We start from the raw sequence: 20,329 nt of genomic DNA on the forward strand, positions 1-20,329 counted from the left end.
AAAAAAAAAAAATAACTGTAGGCTTCAATTCGCAAAGTTCTTAGGGGTGAACACACAGGGCAGATTTCCAGGTGCAATCACACAAGCCGGCAAAAAAGGGGTAAACATTACATTCTAATCGTGTTTGTTCTATACTTTACTAGACTTATCCAAACATTGTAAAATAAAGCATAAACTAAAAAAGCAACTGCCCCTTGTTTACATCCGCATGCGCTAAATAGTAGTTGCACAAAACATCCCGCCCAAACAAGTGCTTGCTAAACACACGGATTGATGCTCAAATTAGTGGATATACAAGAGGTAAAATAAACATGTTGTTACTATGTTTCTTTTTTGCGCACAATCGTTGAAACATACAAAAAGTGATTGAAAAAAACCTCTCATTAAAATTGCACATGCAGGTTTTCGCTTTTGGGACCTTATAAGTATTTAGTTATGCAGCACAATATCCTTGGTGCAACAACATCAACTATTGCATGGCTAAACACTTATAAGGTCCCAAAGGCGAGACATATTGGCCATGCCAATGCTTGTTCCCTCTTGTTCTCTCTTGTACTCAGTAAATGTCTGATGAGACAAAAATGTGCTGGCCCCCAGAAATTAGTGCAGCACGCTGTTCAGGACTTTAGGGGAGCTGCGCTGCTTTTACTGTGAGTTAGTGAGTGAGAGAGAAAGAGAGAGAGAGAGAGAGAGTGAGTGAATACCCTTGGGCAGCACTCTTCACTTCTCGGCTGTCAGCACAATCTCTTCATGTGATGGAGGGATTCACGAGAAACCACAAGGTAGTGGTGAACTACTTTTAGAGTTGCGGCCACGATACTGGTTTGGATGGAGGAATTTACAAAAAACACAAGCATGAACGCGCTCGAAGGCGTTCCACAATCACGGATACCGTTCACCCTGCTTGGTGAACGTTAGAGTGAAAAAGGTTATTGTGCACTCATAGTAAGGAAGCTTAAAGGAGGCAATGAGGGTGGTTGAACGTTCCAGATATTGTTTGCTTGGGAAAGGTGACATCCCTTATCACAAACATATAGCGCTGTGAGGGATAGCTAGTATTTGACACCTAAGGTGTAGGGACTTGAAATAAAGGAAATTCTGAAAAAGTATTCTGACCGTTAAAGATAACGTTATTACAGAAAACAAAAGTACTAAACTTCAAATTTCAGGGCTACAGAGATCAGTTGCCCGATTCGGATCAAGGGGGCGGATGACCCTACTTGGGTGCAGATGGCGACCATGGGCGCAAATTCTTGCTCGAAACTGACCTTTTCGTTGCACATTCGCAACAGAAAGTTGCCAAAATCTGTCACTGTCATCAAATGACTCCACCCTTTTGGTCTAACTACGGGGAGCGCTTTGTTGAGCCCACAGTTGGAACGGTACAAATATTCTTAATAAAATAAGTAGAAATGAACCGTGACATGCACTAGATGTAAAATAGGGGGGGGGGGAAATCAATAGTCTTAGCCCAAAATTTGCCCACTGCTCATCCTGCTTGCTTTGTTCTTTATAGCACAAATCTCTCCATTAAGTTTCTAGTCTCGGTAGGTTCGCAGCTCCTCGAACTGCTCAGAGAGAGCCGGGAAACAGAATCTAGGTACTACACCAAATGCTGATGAAAAGAAGAAAAAAATCAAACTAAAGCGGCATGCGCTATAGGTACTGGAGTGAAACTAATACTGTAGGGTTAAAACGATGCATGCGATAAATGCTGCAAAAACATAGGTTAGAGGACTAATTTGGTCCCTCAAAACCAGCTTCCTACAGAATGTGTTTTATTCAGTCATTAATTCCGCAGATAAATTTAATAAAACATGTTAAAAATAAATAAAAAATCTTCAGACAAGCAATATTTATCAAGTATTTGATTTTTGAAAAAGGTTTAGAAATGTCACCTTCACAACTGCGCTCACCTCTCATTATCACCGGGGGTCTTGCACAAGAGGCCCTGCCTTCTCGAGACCCCAGGCAGACAGCTGGCATCTAAGGTGGCATCTTTGAAACCTGATGCCAGCCTGCTGATCCCGAGCCGACTCTGACCACGTCTTCTAAGCACACAGGGAATGAGTTCAGAGCATCCGGTGTGAATGCACGCTTGTTGTGAGTCAATGACAACGTTTAGGCCCTCAACTGTGCTTCCAACACACGAGCTGAAAGGGTGTGCATAAATATCAGAGTGAGTGGCATGTGCTTCTTTCAGGTCTAGACTGCCTCCAAGTGCTGTCCTGACCTCTTGAGGTCAGGGTTGAAGGACTCAGTGGAATCTGAAACTGGTGGAATTTGGTTACAAACCCAGCTTTGGCACTTCACTTGACTTAAAACCGTGTGATTCTGGGCCGATACCTTCAGGAATCACAATTATCTATCACAAGTATATTTTGGATTTTTTTTATACAGGAACAAATCAATTTAAATCACCTGCGTAAATGCTTTGCGGCGGCACTTGGGATATTTGCAAGTTACAATTAAGACCAAAAAAAGACAAGTTTCAAAGCAGAACCGCACAAAAAAATGACTAATGATAAAAAGTCCCAGGCACAACCACTACAATGTAAGTCCACAGACAATCTTTTGCGGGTGCTGTGTCCTCTGCCAACACCTTCGACAGGTGATTTCAAACGACTCTATTGTGCATCCTTAGCGCAGCGCCAACTTACCCAAGGTCTAGGCTCTCATCCAAGGCGCCATGCTCGGGATGGCTTTCTGCTCAACTGAAGCTCAAGAGAAAAGGAGTGCTGAGCGGGCAACCATAGTAAACACAGCTCCCCAAACAAAGCCACCCTCCTCTCACATGCTCCGTTGAGTTATTCTTGGAGCTCAAAGGTGTGGGCGACAATAAGTCACTCAGCAAGTATTCATCACCGCCACCGAACGGGTTAACAGACTTGGCCGCGGGCAAGGCCGCTGTCAGGAAACACAAGATAGGCGGGAATGCACACTTCACAAACAGGTTAAACAAGACAAGCCCGGCTTCCAAAGTGGTGCGCGTGCAAGCGCCCACCGCGGCGAAAGTGAAAGCAGTGCGTTAGGACATATGTTTCCAATTATCGCGAGACGCAGCGGGGGAGGGGCAAAGGAGTGTTGAAGGCGAGCAACACGGAAAGGCGGAGCGAGGCGCGCGCGCTTGTGCGTGTAACCGCACGCTCTATGCCTCACAAAAAGCTGTGGTCGACTTTTTGAAGCCCACTAACTAAAAGTCTCGCCAGACGCTCAGGCGAGACCTAAAAAAGCATCCAATTAAAATAAAGCAAAGAAACCAGCGTACACTGGCTGACGTCTAATGTAAGCAAAGGATGTGTGCGACTTTAGTCATTTCACTTTGTTTTATTAGCAACCGCTGCCGCTGTAATGTGATCCACAAACAAAATGACGTGTATCTAATCACCTCCTGTTCGGCCATGTTAATGTGAGTGGTCGAAACACTGAACGAGCAAGGAATGAAACCACATACATGCCAGCATTTTAGAAGAGGAAAAGTGGGTGCCTTAGAAAAACAATTGGGTGAATGTATTTTCCTCCTTGACTTGAATTGAAGCAGAAGCAATCTGAGGAGGGAGACACCAAAATAGACATGTTTGGCTTAAAAAATCAGGAGAATCCCTCCTAAATCGGATCTCTAGGCATGTATGCAACCATAATATATAACATGTGATCATATATTTCATCAGCTGCTACGGGTCCCCAACACTCGATCACTCGCTTTTCATATATATAATTTCCCATTTGTAAAGGTGCGGTATAGGGCGTGCTCAGAGCGTGGTATGTACAAAGGGGGGCGGGGATGTATTGGCGCACACGCCACTTTGAGGCACATATGCCACTTCCCCACAATCTCATCCACACCCTATAAGCAGTGGCATAACGCAAAATTGTTTAACGAATCACCAACACAGCAGAGAATGATGCTGACAATATAGCTGAAGAGATCTGCAGGCTGCACACGTACCATAAACTGAGGCGTCCCCCAGACTTGTGAAGGAGGAGATGGTATATGATGTCCCAGAGCCCATTGTAGTAGTATCACAGTTTTCAGCAGAGAAAGGTATTCTGGCATAACCCCAAGACGATAAACAAGTTGGGGAGGTTTAGGTGCACACAACCATTTTGGGAGGGAACAACGTCGTCTTTTGAGACTCTTTCGTGTGCAACGTGCAAGACAAAAGGACAAATGGTGAATCACATGCAGGATATTTAATAAGTAGTCCGGAAAAGAATCACCTACTGCACACGTAAACTGTAGTTGGCCGGTGCTCTTTGATACAAAATGGAAATGATGTATCGGAGCACCAACCAATAAAGAGCCAGGAAAAAAGAGCAACAGAGGAGTGAGCCAATGGCGAGTAGCAGGCGGGATTAGGCAGGATTCCACTCTGTAGAGTGATTTTCCCAGGTCTTTCAGACAGCGCATGCGCTGCCTAGGCTCGACCTAAAAAGCCAGCCTCTCTAGCGACTCAGCACAAACACACTGAAAAAGTCCCACTGCACACTCCTAAAGACTCAGGACATTAAATACTACATTGTCGAACCACTCCAAAGGCAATACATAATATCCTCCTTTAGCTCTCTGGTTTAATGATAATTTAATGCACATTTGTGATGCTAAAGTATCTGCAGTTAAGTTGGAGAAAATTTGTATTGCTTCAAAATGTGGTTATCTCTTGAAATATTGTTTTCCTTTTCATTTGTTAAATTGATTGTGGCTGAGGTAGGTGATGGATGGTTGGTTGGTGATTAAAGGTTCTCCAAAATTTCTTTGATGGTCTCAGGCCATTTAAAACAGTAGATCTTCTGAAACCTGCTGCTACTTGCCTCCTCCGCCACATACGCTTAGAGACGGGCTTGAAGTGCCTGCCATCTAAAGACCTAAGACATGGAGGCAGCATGATTTGCACAGGGTCACATGACTACTCAAATCTAAAACTGACATCAGAGGTAGGGTCGTGTGGGTCCAAATCAGCAGTAACTACAAGCTCACGCCTCTCCTGTATTACTACCACATCTTTCTTACATTGAATCATGTTAATTGTCTTTTCTGCTCTTTCAAGTGGTACCACGTTGAAGTGTCCAATGCGTTTTTCGGTGTACAGTTCTCTGAATGTGACCTTTTCAGAATAACGTAACTGTGTTCCACTTTTGTCACAGGATCCCTGAAGAGTGTGAAGAAACTAGAAGGCAGTATCGGCACAATAACCAGCGTGGACTTTGACCCCAGTGTAAGTATAAATGTGTATTGACAAAGGTACCAAGTAAGGTCCTGCAGAAAGTAGGGAGGTGTGAAAGTGGTTCGTGTTTCAATTTATGAGCAGCACATACATTTGAAGAAGGAAATTAAAAAATGGCCTTGGTCCAAATGTGGAATCTATTTTTTTGTGCTGCATATGGGGCCCTACTTTAATGGGTTAGTGCAGTGTTGAGGTTTAGTGTCTATAACCTCATAACGGCTATGGAACGTCCAGCTCCAGTGCTGGACGTTCCATTGCAGCTATGAGGTTCGAACGTTCAATGGCCGACGGCAGCACTCCTGAGGTAGTGGTGCCGTCAGCCGCCGAACGTTCGAAGCACTTAAGAGGATAAGATGCTGTGCAGTGAGATGGTTTAGTGCTTATAAGATGCAGTGCAGTGGGATGGGTTAGTGTCAAACTGGTTCAGTGAAGTGTGATGTGTTAGTATCTATATAAAGCAGCACAGTGTAATGGGTTAGTATTTCCATGATGTAGAGTAGTGAGATTGTTTTTTTTCCCCATAAGATGCAGTATTGTGGCGTTGTGTGCATACTCTGCCAGGCATATACCTGGCTATTGACCCAAGTTGCAGTGTGCGGAGAAATGCCCACGTTGCACAGTGATGTGTAGGGTGTTAACTTCTTTTTGGAGGAGTGAGGTAAGTTAAGGTCATTGGGTTGCCGTGCAGTCCTGCTAGCCTACAGTGCAGTGTATTCAGCTAGTGCTCCTTCAATGCAGTTTCATGGGTTAGTGACACTAGGATGCATTGCAATGTGCACTGTTAGTGCCCCTGTAGGGCAACGCAGTTTGCTCAGTTTGTGTCTGAAGATTGCTTTGCCGTGTTGTGGTTTACTGTCTCTTGGATACAGTGCAGTGTGGTGGATTGATGAACCCAGGCAGCAGTTCCCATGGAATGGGGTGCCCTCTGGTGACTCGGTGTCACCAAAATGCATTGCTTTTGGGTAGTTCTCCTACAGTGAAGTGCAGTATGATGGGTTACTGTTCCAAGGATGCTGTGTAGCTTGGTAGCTTAGTGTCACTAGACAGCAAGCAGTGTTTAGACTTATTTTGTCATGTTTGCATTGCTGAGGTGGTGGGTTATTGTGTCTAGAATGCAGAATTGTGTGGCGGGTATGCTTTCATAAAATGCAGAGCAGTGTGGTGGGTTGAAATCTTTGTAATGCAGTTCTGTGTTGTAGACAGTGTTGGAATCATAGTGTCATTCGGATGCAGTGATGTGTAGTGTTAGCATTCTTATGGAGTGGTGAGTTATTGTTATTAAGGTGCAGTTTTGTGCTTCTAGGGTGCTGTGCAGAGCAGTGAGTCAATGCTCAATGAATACATATCAGTGCAGCTAAGAAGAATTGTAGAATAGAAATTTAGAGTCCCTATAATGAACCACAGTGGCTTACTTTCTCCGGGATACAGTGCTGTGAGTTGGGTTAGTAGACCGGACACTACATGAACATCCCTGATGATAAACTGAATGTATGGAACTCTACATGACATGCATCGCTAGTCCAGTTGGTGCTTTCTTGTTTACAAACCAAATGTTGTACTCATTGAGGAAATAAGCTGGCAGGACTTGACCGTGTTTTGGCCCAATACAATTTCACTGCCTGCGGTTGCTTCTCAATTCCTTGTGCTGGTAACTTGATGTGAGGTCAGTGCCGAATGTATCTAAGCCTTCATTAAAAGTATCTGACATGTACTTGACAAACATATCAGCCTTAGGATGGTCTTCCTCCAATCGTTTTGCATTCCTCCTCCATTTCAGCTGATCTTGTTTTTACTTGCCTCAGGACCCTAGACACTATATCACTGCTAACCAGGCAGCAGTCCCATTGGATGGGGTGCCCTCTGGTGACTCTGTGTCACCAAAATGTATTGCTTTTGGGTAGTGCCCCTACAGTGAATGCAGTATGGTGGGTTACTGTCCCAAGGATGCTGTGCAGTTTGGTAGCCTAGTGTCACTAGACAGCAAGCAGTGTTTAGACTAAATCAAAGCAATTGTCAAAAGCCAATTTGACTCACCCCTTTGTCCTGGTGACAAGTTCAGGAATTTATATAGCGCACTACTCACCCAGAGGGTCTCAAGGCGCTTGGGGAGGGGGTTCATTATTTATCGAATAACCAGGTTTTAAGTTCTTTTCTGAAGGAGATGTGGTTCTGTGTAAGGCGGAGGTGAGTGGGGAGTGAGTTCCAGGTCTTGGCCGCCAAGTAGGAGAAGGATCTACCTCCCATGGTGGATCTTTGGATACGTGGAACTGCGGCGAGGCCTTGATTGGAGGATCTTAGTTGGCGGGTGGGTGTGTAGAAGGATAGTTGAGTGTTGAGGCATTCGGGCCCTAGTTTGTAGAGGGCCTTGTGTGCGTGGGTGAGGAGACAGAATGTTATTCTCTTGTTGACAGGAAGCCAGTGGAGGTCTTTCAGGTGGCTGGAAATGTGATCTTGGCAAGGGATGTCCAAAATGAGTCTCGCTGATGCGTTTTGGATGCGTTGGAGTTTTTTCTGTAATTTGGCTGTAATTCCGGCGTAAAGGGGGTTTCCGTAGTCTAGTCGACTCGTAACTGGTGCGTGGGTGACAGTCTTTCTTGTCTCGGCGGGGATCCAGTGGAAGATTTTTTTGAGCATACGAAGTACGTTGAAGCAGGAGGATGAGACGGCGTTGACTTGTTTGGTCATCGAGAGTGAGGAGTCTAGGATGAAGCCAAGGTTACGTGCGTGGTCTGTGGGTATGGGTGCTGAGCCCAGATCCGAAGGCCACCATGAGTCGTCCCAGGCAGAGGGGGATGATCCTAGGATGAGCACTTCCGTCTTGTCCGAGTTAAGCTTTAGGCGGCTGTTTTTCATCCATACGGCTACTTCTTTCATGCCTTCGTGAAGATTGGTTTTGGCGGTGTTGGGGTCTTTGGTGATGGAAAGGATCAGCTGGGTGTCGTCAGCGTAGGAGATGATGTTAAGGTTGTGTTGACGCGCGATGGAAGCGAGTGGACTCATGTAAACGTTGAAGAGGGTGGGACTGAGTGATGATCCTTGTGGTACACCGCAGATGACTTCGGTGGCCTCTGATTTGAATGGGGGAAGTCGGACTCCCTGAGTTCTCCCAGCTAGGAACGAGGCGATCCAGTCCAAGGCTTTTCCTTTTATGCCGATGTTGCTGAGGCGTTGTATGAGGGTGCTGTGACAGACAGTGTCGAAGGCGGCGGAGAGGTCGAGAAGAATGAGGGCCGCTGTTTCTCATTCTGCAGCCCTATATGATTTAAAAAAAAACAAACAAACAGATCTTTGCTTGTTTAATTATATTGTTTTCATAGACCAATCTTCTCACTGTCTTGTATTTCCGACTTGGAAAAACTAGCAAATATTCCTTTTTTTACCATTAGGTGGCAGCAAAGGATGAATAATGCACCAAAACCCAAAGTTTCTCAAACTGATTTGATAGTTGCAGGTAAAACGCTGGGTAAATGTTAGAACATGGGTACTCGCAAACTGTTTCTCGGGGTCCGAAAGTGGGCCTGCGGGTGGGAGTGGGGGGGTGCTACTAAATTTTTTTAAAAATCAACACATTTTCAAAACATTACTGTATTTCAAAAGCAGTTGTAGCTACAAAGCTACAAGGAGGAGCTTTTCAAACAATTGAATGACCTCTCAAAGTGTGCTTTTTGACTTGGCATACATGTTTTCAGTAGTGGTGTTGGGGCTGAACAATGGCTCCAAAGCCAAGTTCGTATTTGCAAAGGGAGGCAAGGGGCATCATGACCTACACAATCCTCTGCCTCTCATGAGCCATGGTCCCTCCCCATATTTAACAATGGTAAGAAGTAGCATTTTAGAATGTTTATCTGCTTATATAAGATTATACAGTAGTGACAGGTTACATTTCACTTTACATTGAAAAGGTGATGTTTGAGTTGCTTATACCCTGAATGCCTTTTACCAAGTTTACACAACTCTTTCCAATTAAAAAGCATTCAAGAAAGCAGGCTTGTGGCGAGCAGGCTGGCAAATAAGCTAGAATGCTGGCAGTGATCAGGTTGGCAAAGAAGCTGGTCAGCTGGCAGCCAGTAAAGAAGCAGCCTGGTCTGATCCATGGGGGCCCCCTGCTGCAGTCCTCAATGGCGGCTAAGAGTGCTGGCAAAAGCAGTCTACAAATGGCGTGAAAAGAGCAGACTGCAGGCGAAGATGGTGTCTGCAAAGGCAGAAGGAAGCATTGCTTGTGTCCATCGATGCCGAAAAGGCTTTTGATTGGATGCACTGAACGTTTCTTCGGCTGGTGATGGAAAGGGCAGGACTTACACAGCAATTCTTGATGTTGGTATGGAGTAACTATGCCAGCCCGAGCACCCAGTTGCGAGTCAACAGTACCTTGTCTCGCTTCTTGGGTGGGAGGCCGAATTGGAACGCACATTCACGCTTACGGAATGGTCCAATATCCTCCACAGAGCCACACTTCCTCCATCAGCGTGGCTGGCAAATTTAATGCAGAAAATGGCACATTATTGGTATTACACCCCAGCCAGGGTGAACCTCTGGATGACCGGAGCGATAAGCTTATGTTGGCAGTCAGGTAGGTATACTTACCCACCTCCTTTTGCACTGCCCCAAACTTCATTGATACTGGGAAGAGCTCACCCGGGACATAGGCGAGATTTTCACAACTGACATTCCATGCTTCGCTAGCTACACTCTACTGGGGCTTCCTAACCCACTGACATATCCGCTCAATTCCGCTAGAGGCAATGCGAGTACACTAGCCCTCTGGGCAGCTAGACAAGTTCTCTTATCGAACTAGGGCACTGATACTGTGACAGCACACTCGGACTTGCTATGTAAACTGTGGGACACCTTTCCAATGGAGAAAATCGCAGTCTCCATGACAGGGGCATTACCCCGCTTCGATTAAATGTGGGCCCTTGCATCCAATTTCTAGCCCACAACCTTCTGGAGCTAACATGTATCTCAGGATGCTTATACTGATTGGTAAAGATCCCCAGGAAAAGAAATAACATGAATACAATCCTGTTGAACCCACTCACCTAACGGTCCTACACCGAGAATTCGATTGACCTATATCTGCCTCCTGATCACCCCTCCCCACTTCTCCCCTCCTTCCACCTGCTGCCTTCCCCACGCCTCAATACCTCCAGGCCTCCCCCACCAAGTTATTGTTCCTATCCATTTGCTGCCCTCACTAGCCAATGGTTGTAGGTGAGTGTATGTGGCCCTCCTATACTTAATAAAGAGATTTGAACTATAAAATTAAATGTAATGTTTCCAAGCTTTCTCTGTGTTCATCATCACTATGATGCTTTGCTTTAATTATGTCTAGTGTCCCCAACAGAGATGTCCATTCTGGCCCATTCTTCCATATTTTGTGACATTTATTATTCTGTGTATTATTGTGTCAATTATATCTTGTGTTTTCAGCTGAGTTAACTTCTTTAAACTTAAATATATTGAAGATCTGAAATATTTTTAAAAGCCTTGTAAACACACAACAATTGGCTGGAATTCATACTTCCTTGTATGGAGATAACTGTGTTGCACTGTATGTAAACTCTCCCTAAATACCCTCTTGATTTAACCATGCTGTGTTTGCCCACCTCTACCCAGAAATGTAAGGAAGCTTAAGTGACTCTTACTTTGTTGTGCTAAGTACAGTGGTCGCTAGATACCTTAAATGTCTCTCATTTAGAGTACCCAGTGTCCCTTTAAACGTATTCCAGGGACCTGGGCAAGGCATTATCTAATAGTGCTGTTTAATGCCTGGTAAAGTCTGTATTGATTATTGAATGCTTGGGCACAATTAAATGCACACGCGGGGCATCTTTTATATTGCTAAATAGCTGATCTAAGTATAATTTAAAAAAATACCTTGGACAGTATTTCATATATACTAGCAACATTTAGACTTTGCACCTACATGCTGGAAATTACAAATGAAATTATAACATGATCCTTGTCAGATACCGCTTCAATTACGTTGACTAAACACAACATTATTATAGTGCTACGACTTACAACAAACTTTCTTTGGCTACTTTGGCAGGGAAATAATGGAATTATTGTCCGATCGAGCTATTATACAGGGTTCTGTTAGTCTCCCACAGTAAAATAGGATAAATCTAATGTAGACTTTTATTCTATTAAGGTCTCGCTTATGCAGCGCATGCGCTGCATAAGGCAAAAGAGACCTTTAGTACATAGGCAAAAGAGACCTGTGGTAATCGCTTTGGCTTTTCAGCCAAAAACGTGCACGTGTGGCTATTCACTTGCGGGAACGAGCGGCTGGCGCCATATGTTATCAATTATCTTGGCACCAGCCGCTGGCTCCCGCAAGTGAATCGCGCAGGCCCCCTCCACTCCCCCCGTGCACGCTTTTTTCTTTATGCACTTTACGACCGCTGTTTGAAAGAAGCTCTTCTTCTGCGTGCTAGTGTCAGCTATATTATAGCATTGGTGTTGCCTGAATTTCATAAACTTCATAAAATAAAGGATTTGAGTTCTGCTACAATATTGATAAAGAATGCATCGAAATTAGATGTTTGCCTAGTTCAGACAGCGTACATTAGTTGCAGACCGTTCTCCGTCATTCATGTTGCTGACCCGGAAGTACCTGATCGTGCTCTTAACGTTGAAGTGCGTTGGTGAGTCTTGAAGACGTTGCCTGGCCAGACTGAGAAATGTCAGTAGCCGGCATCGCTTGCGCTCGTTCAGCGACTATGTCTAGTGAATTCATGGCAGCACTTATTAATCATAGCCAATGCAGTCAGAGAAAAGGTATTTTTGTGTTCGCGTAGGCCCACAGCTGCGTTTATGCAGAAAGATGTCGATGAATTCAGTCACATTTTTAGCTGTGTTCATTCTTAAGAGGTGTTAAGAGGTGTTAGCTTCTGAGGTGATTGCGGACCTTGCGAATAAGGAAGAGCTTGGTGATATTTATTTGAAGTTGTTTTTCCTTAAAGCCTTTGTCAGAACCCCGTTCAGACGGCCACGAGGGAAGCAGGAGCTACTGAGCACAAACACGGGGGTCAAGCAGGGCCGGCTTTAGCGCTGGTAGCGCCCAGTGCGACTATCTTTATTGGTGCCCCCCAAAACCACCACCTCTACAAATTTCCTCACTACCACACTCCACTAGTGTCTCTCAACTCTCTATAGCTCCTGTTTCAAGTGCATTTCATTTGTCACATAGCGCTTTCTGATACCACTATATTGTGTCAGAGCACTTTGCATTACACACACACCCATACACACATTATACAGAGCTAAGGAATCATGTGTTTCAGTCCATAGGAAATCTTACATTGGACCGTGAATACTACAATGTGTAGGAATCACAGATACTAGTAGACAGGATGTTTTAAGAGTGTTTGGTCTGTAGTTGTACAAACTTGGGATTTAAAACCTACCACCGTGATTGGCTTTACTGATAAGAATTTCCCGAAATGTTCCCCTTTTTAAAAACATTAAGATAATGAAAGACTGGGGGGGGTGCGTGGGGGGGGCAATGTTCTAACTTATGCCATGCAGCTTTTTTGATCTCAGTTAATAGCCCAATGTGCGATATTAGGGTTGTATCTCAGGAACTGGAAAACAATCTCTGTGACAAAAGCAGTAAACTACTGAGCTAGTTGCATACAATATAGTATAGTTGTTTGCTTTGTACATGTTCTTTACAGCAGGCATATTAACCCCCCTGTGCAAATTTATCATGTTTGGAAACTGCCACTGGACAAAACTCGATCTCTCCAGCACCAACAATAAATGGTGGTCCAGTAAAATGCTTGTGTTTATGATTTTTTTTTTCATATGCAAACACAAAGTAAAATAAAGCATTCACTAAAACAATACACAAGCCCCTGAAGTCAGGGCTCTAGTGTTTTAACAGGCAGGTTCCTGCATTCCACCCTCCTCTTGCTACGAGTAATAGTTATTCCCCATTTACTATAGGCAACATTCAGGTTAAGCCCCATTAGTATTCCGAGTCTCAGGAGTCCCACTCTGACTAATATTAAAGTCAAAAGTGTTTCAGGGCCAAAACCCTACACAGAAGGCAAGTTGCACTGGGGCTGTCTGGCCCTTAAATCAGTATTACTCGTACCAGCAGGATGTACACAACTGGAGTCTCCGAACACGCCCCATTTGCAGACACTAAAGTTGCAGTGGCTGTCTGCAATTTCTTCCCAAACAGCCTTGGAGGGGAAGTGTTTGGATGTTCTCGAGTTCTTCACATGCGGTCCTGGCGAGGCAGCTGCCATTGGGAGTTCTCAATGCTCCTCCTATGCCTGTACATTTGCAAGGATCCTTCCCACAGGTTGGAGGGGCGGGTGCGATACTCCTGGTATTCAGTCAGGGCTTGGGCACACACGGGTCTCCAAGGTGGCCTTCTCCTCTCAACGACTGTCTTGACCAGATCATGCTCCTTGCTTGTTGTATGATCTCGTCAGTAGGCAATAAATAAAATATATTACTTTTAAAGCATAACAAATTATCCACACCCCCGTACTGAGAGCGCTGATACTATTTTGATTGTGTTTTTTATGTTTCGTTAAGACTTACATCGGACCTGCTTTGTGTAAATTGCAAGTCTTTATAATAAGTTAAAGTGAGCGGAATGTATCACGTAAAACAGGGGTGGTGGGGGAGGGTCACAAAACGGGTTCAGGGGTCCCTCGACCTTGGAACACTTTGCTCTGTCAGACTTTGGGAGGGGTATATGACAAGGGTGAGAGGGTAAGTGGAGGGTCATAGGTGGTCTCCATACTTACCATCTCTCAGACGTGCTTGGTTATTATAGCCTCAGAGGTTTTCTGACCATCTGATTGCACATCAGGCCGGGTAATGTGCATGGCTTGGAAATGTATGTGGAATCAGGCCGCATGCTCTGACTCTGACTTTCATCCTCCTGGGGTCTATACAAGTGAGTAAGTAGCATTTGAGGAGGATGATACTGAGGCACCTGTTGCTTTAAATGTAGTCAGGCCGTTTCCTGTCGAACTGGATAAAATTGTTTATTGACTATGTTTGCAAGTTCTTCACCTGAGGAAATAAAAGGGTATGCACGTATGTACGTTTGCGTGCGTGTCTGCGTGTGTGTAAGAAGAATCTCTAATATACAGACAAATGCATAACTATCTCCAAACCTAATGTACTGGTACTGAATGTATAGTTAGTTTATCAATTGTCAGTTGTGGTTCCAAAACAAGCGAACTGTGACCCCGGCTACCTTTCTTGACCAAACTGTGTGATACTTGGAAAATCGAGGGTGCCATGTTGGGAGCAAAAGTAGCTTCTTAACGTAGTCATGCTTGTGCAAATTGATTTAAAGGCAGGTAATGAGCGCATGGAAATTAATGTGATATTACATTTTTTTATTGGAATGATGGAAGTGTCACGCCATCCTCTGCTATATGCAAAGGTCAACTGTACTATGTTGTGAAGCATAGAGCTCATATCGAGAAAGAGAACACCAACCACATAGTAGACAGCGGTCACATAGTGACTAATGATGACAGTTGGGCATAAAGATAAAATTGCCACTTAGTGAAGGGGCTGTAATGTATTTGTGAAGGGTCAGAGAACAAGGAATGCCTAAAAGACACTCATAGGGTTTCTTACTGAGCAAAGCTCCAGGCTACACTAAGGTCTGTATATTGCAATTATCAACAATATCGCAGGTGCATGTAGTGTGGTTCCTATCTAATATACAAAGTTTCCGTCATGGGCCAGGAGCTGAGTTAATGAGGGGCAAAGGTGCCCAATACATATTACTGTTTGATCATCATATGTGCGGTGTGGCCTCCGAAAGGGATGTGTTGGTTGTTCAATTCAGCCCATGGGATATCATCGAGTCCAATAATGTGTGTGTAAAGCTGGAAAATCCAGTTTTGTTCCTTCGAAAACATTGTGTCCTTGCTCAAGTGTTGGTAGGCCTCTAATATAGTCCATCTTATGTCATCAGGAGAGTGGCCTACAGGAAAAATGTGGGCACTCCTCTTGGTACTGGATTTTCTCAAGCGTATTTTGCTGCGATGTTCCATAATCCTAATATTTACTGCTCTGGTCGTCATGCCTATTTATTTCATGTAATTAAACAACAGGGGGTGGTGATGGACAGAGTTTCTGAATTAAGCAGAATACTCTCACCCAGTCAAGAGATCAGGGCTCAATCCAACACCGTTTTTTAGCTCACTGCACCATCCCAGCTCAGAACCTGGCTATATGCAAATTAGTCTGTCCCTGGCCCAGTGTATCATGGGAACAGGGCAAACCAAACTACCAAGCCAATTCTTTTACTGGGAAGGAAACAAGCTACCGGGGACCGGTTTCTGGCATTTCAGCCGTCTTCGGCCCGGCTTGCTTGAATCCTGATGGTGCAATGAGCTAGGGACTCACGTCTGAGTATACCCTTCCACGCTTATGGTGGACAAAATAATTAAACAACAGGGGGTGGTGATGGACAGAGTTTCTGAATTAAGCAGAATACTCTCACCCAGTCAAGAGATCAGGGCTTAATCCAACACCGTTTTTTAGCTCACTGCACCATCCCAGCTCAGAACCTGGCTATATGCAAATTAGTCTGTCCCTGGCCCAGTGTATCATGGGAACAGGGCAAACCAAACTACCAAGCCAATTCTTTTACTGGGAAGGAAACAAGCTACCGGGGACCGGTTTCTGGCATTTCAGCCGTCTTCGGCCCGGCTTGCTTGAATCCTGATGGTGCAATGAGCTAGGGACTCACGGTGTTGGATTAAGCCCTGATCTGTTGACTGGGTGAGAGTATTCTGCTTAATTCAGAAACTCTGTCCATCACCACCCCCTGTTGTTTAATTATTTATTTCATGTGGCATTGGCAAGGTATATGCAATTTTTTGAGTAGCAATTTGTGTGTTATTTCTGTATCAATCAGATAGTGCTGATCACACAGAAATATTATTTAAATATATTTACACAATGTTAACTAGAAAATTAAAACTGAACATATGTAAAAAGAAAAGTACACCAGTGCATTAGTACATGGGAACCTCGTAAACTTTTAGGTGGTTATCAATGTGTTACAGGGTGAAGCTCTTTTATGCTTAACGTAAAGAAATTGTGTCTCCGTCAATGAGCTGTGTTTAGGGAGTGCATTTAAAAAGGTTTTGAAAATGTTTAAATAATCATTTTTGTTCAAGGTGGGAATATGTGTGCATATATATATAATATATATATATATATATATATATATATATATATATAGTGGAAAGAAAAATGTCTACAAAAATACTGGGATGTGGGTCGCGTGCCACAGGGCTTAAGGATCATGCTGGCCCGAGTTTCGATAGCCCGAACCCAGACATGCTCAAGGAGTTGGCGGAATCTAACCTGGTTATCATCCTTATAAAATATGCAGAAATAGACTGTGCGAATACCCTAAAGGGAATAGAGCACATCAATCAAGAACTCAATGCATTTGAGCAAAAAGAGGCAATTTCCAAAGGCAGAGAAGAAATCAATGCCCGCCTAAAGAAACACGAGAAACGATCAAGGCGAGAAAAGTATTTAAATTTGCCCACGATAAAACAGACTATGAATGCAGCAAAATCTTCACCTTTGCCAGGAAATACGACACAATCAGGAAACAAAGAACGAATAAACCCATCCAACAAACACAGGAACGACTAACTATGGTGGAAGGAGTAGACTCTGGCTCAGCATCCGACCTCAGCTCAACTGTAGAAAGTTGAACTGATTCAGAGGAGGGTGGAAGCTGGAGAATAAGAAACAAAGCCAGCGGGGCAAACCTCAGCCTGGCACAAGAGTTAGATTTTTTAGTATTCGACCGAAGACAGACAGCTTGACCCAAAGTCACTTAGACCACAGTAGAAGGAATCCATGTATAATGAACTGACTGGATTTTTTCCTTGCTTTAAGTGCAAGGCATGTAGATACGGTAGTAAAACACTATCCTACAGAGTACCGGGATCGGATAGACCGAGAAAGATAAATACATTTCTCACATGCAATACCCCATTCTGGGTACGCTCTGCTGTGCCCCTGCAACTTAATGTATATAGGGAGCACAATTCACCCTACAAAAAAACGCGTTCTTGAACATGCCAGAGCCATAGACAAGAAAGATCAAACATATCCTATCGCTAGGCACTGTGCCCAATTGCATTCCAGTAACAGAAACCTTTTACGGTTTTTCTGTATTGACCATGTTCCTGAACAAAAGGGGAGGAAATAGAGAGCTCCACCTACAAACACTCGAGTCTAGATACATAATTGATCTTCAGACTAGGACTCCAGGAGGCTTAAATACTGAAGAAGAACTGGCCATTTACGTGGGTTGAAGTATCTCCTTTGAATGTTAATTATCATGTAATGTCAACTTATCTGCTTCTGATGCACCGAAATGCTTGATTTAATAACTTTTATAAATTTAGGTCTCTTTTTAAGTTTAAACCATGGAATGGTAATGCTTATCCAGAGCTTAATCACTAAAACAGTAACATAAATGTAGTGTCACAATATCGTCAAGATGTATGAATTTTTTGACATAAATCATTGGGAGTGTTTTGTATAGAGCAAGCTAATTTAGAGCGGGATTCTTGAATACACCACTGCTGTGATGAAAAATATGATAATAGTAAACCATGGAATTTTCTTGACATTAGATGAAAGTGGTTGATGTCATACTCATAAATAGAATACTGTTCTAGTTTAATCAAGGTTTGGAGAAAAAATGTATTCCCCTACAAATGGCGTCTACACTTTAATGGCGGACGCAAGTCCGTCCGCCATCCTAATCGACCACAAAGTGGTCGAAGAAGGCGTGAGCGGAAACCCGTCCCGCTTTTTGTTGAAATAAACCTTGGATGAAATCACCTGTGAGTGCGGCATCTTCTTTTTTAATTATAGGAGCGTGAGCTGTTATATGGTTTATTTTTCATACTGATTTTTAGCAGGTCAATGGAGAAGTGGTAAACATAGAGAGAATACTCTGGGAGTGTAATGGACATTTCATAACCCATTGGTACTGTAGCCTAAAATAAGGACTATAATGATAATCTGGCTACATAACATCAGTTCATTCATTTCAGAAGACTGTACTTCCTTGAAGATATTACCAAGGATTAGATATTTGGAGATAGAGTGATTTCAATATATGCTTCATCAAGAAATACCTTAATGAAGAACCCACTTAAAAGAATCTTCAAACACTCAGGGGTCTATTAGGAAGTCCGCCCATTGGTCCCGCACAGGCAATTAGGATGCCACTGCCACGGTGGCATCCCACATATATTGCATTGTGGCGGGCGGTGCTGTGAGCAGCACCCGCCACAATGCAATATATGCATGTTGTGCATTGGCATGCACAACGTGACCGGCACTGCGCAGTACCTGCCACCTTGTGCATGCCAATGTTGGGGGAAACCATGGGTACCCCCAAGTGCAGCCCCCCACCCCCATTGGCCCGGAACAGGCCCCCAAAGAGAACTCTGCATGCCTTTCCATGGCAGAGTCTCCATGGAAAGGCATGAAACCGCCACCATCCTAGTATGAAGGTATCCGCCGCGGTACCCCATACCCTGCTAATGTGGTGGGGATAAAAGGCCGAACGGCAGGGTGTTTTGGCGTGCAGATAGCCACCACGGGTAGAGCGGTGGCGAACCACACGCCATCCTTATACACCCCATAGTATTTACTTAATAGTAGTTGGATCATAATAACAAAACTCCTAGAATGTATTCCTTTCTAAAGACGATTCATTTTTAACAAGCTCTAACCCAAATGCAAAACCTTTCTGTAATTCTAATTCCTCGCCTTATACGTAACCCTAAACCTGTACCTGTTTAGTGAAGATCCATGAAGTACAGCTCCATTGCAGATGTACAGGAGTTCATCATACAACGCATTTACATATAATTATTTGCAATTAAACTCAATTGCATAGTCAGTGGACTCCTGAAAATCTAAAGTGGATCCAGCACCCATGGTCCTTGTAAATACCACCAGCGACTATAATCATGCCCTTACAAGTAAATCTCACCCTTTAAACATCCTTAGCTTACATGTTTCATTAGATTTTTACTGAAACCTTAATAATAAAAATGCTTAATGGTATTTTTTTGGTATATGTATTTATGGGATACTAACTTAAAAAATCTGTATTATTTCTATTTTTCATTTTTGTGGTTTCTTCATAATGGTATTTTTTCATTAAAGTTCATGAAAAGTTTTTTCATAAGTGTTTAATCCTGTAAAAAAACAACTTTACAAAATTGAATTAAAGAGGAAAATCTACAATCTTCACTTTACCAGAAGGTTTCAGCATGCAGGGTGTTTACTTTCACATTTATACCACAATCGTTTGTGTTCCTCATAGAATATGAAGGTACTCTCTTTTCTGGTAGTTTACTTTTTTACGTTCTTACTAAATTACTTTGCATGCCACTGATACTATGCAGTCTTATTGGTTTTTTTAACATTTTATTGGAGCGTCTTGAAATTTGTATTCTCTCGTTTTCTGCATCAAAATGGTCTGGGCTTTTCATATGTTCTTTTTAAGCGCTGTCCTCTGAAGGTCAGCAGATCAACTCTGTACATGAGCGTCAGAATTGTTATTTATACTCTGCAGCAATTCAAGTTTGCAACGCAGTATTTACAAGTACTGATTTTTAGGCGGGAACCTTTTACAATAAGCTGCTTTTCCACAAGTATCAAAACTTAACTAAACTTAAGTGAATAATCTTTCCCTTCCTTTAGGGGCAACACATTATAGCTGCTTCCTATGGAAACGCAGCACATCTGTGGAACATAAACCATAGTCTTCCCAAGGTAAGTGTCATTCATTTTGTTTTTGTTGAAGTGAGTCAGGAGGTAGACATTGTTCTTGCTGGTTGATGATATGCGAACCGAGATTTCTGACAGCAAACCTGTACACTATAAATATGACAACGATCATTTATATATTTATTTTTGACTTGAGCATGCTGATATAGAAGCAGTACATGGTACGAACTCCCTTGTTGGAAGCATCACCCAGAGTATTTGACTGAAGCATTTGTATATTTGTGAGAAATGATCAGCGAAACCAAACAACAATAGTACAATAT

The 20,329-nt window shown here is 43.3% G+C and overlaps 1 protein-coding gene across 1 annotated transcript in view; it reads left to right on the top strand.

Moving 5' to 3' along the window:
- The window catches only part of ATG16L2 (autophagy related 16 like 2), a 579,847-nt gene that overhangs the window by 349,116 nt on the left and 210,402 nt on the right, over positions 1 to 20,329 (top strand). The window contains exons 12-13 of the mRNA XM_086933798.1: positions 5,146 to 5,216; positions 19,980 to 20,051. Of these exons, the coding sequence (XP_086789924.1) occupies positions 5,146 to 5,216; positions 19,980 to 20,051 (143 nt within the window). The remainder of the gene's footprint in view (positions 1 to 5,145; positions 5,217 to 19,979; positions 20,052 to 20,329) is intronic.

This window comes from Lissotriton vulgaris, chromosome 8 (genome assembly GCF_964263255.1).
Source record: "Lissotriton vulgaris chromosome 8, aLisVul1.2, whole genome shotgun sequence".
NCBI classification, from domain to species: domain Eukaryota; kingdom Metazoa; phylum Chordata; class Amphibia; order Caudata; family Salamandridae; genus Lissotriton; species Lissotriton vulgaris.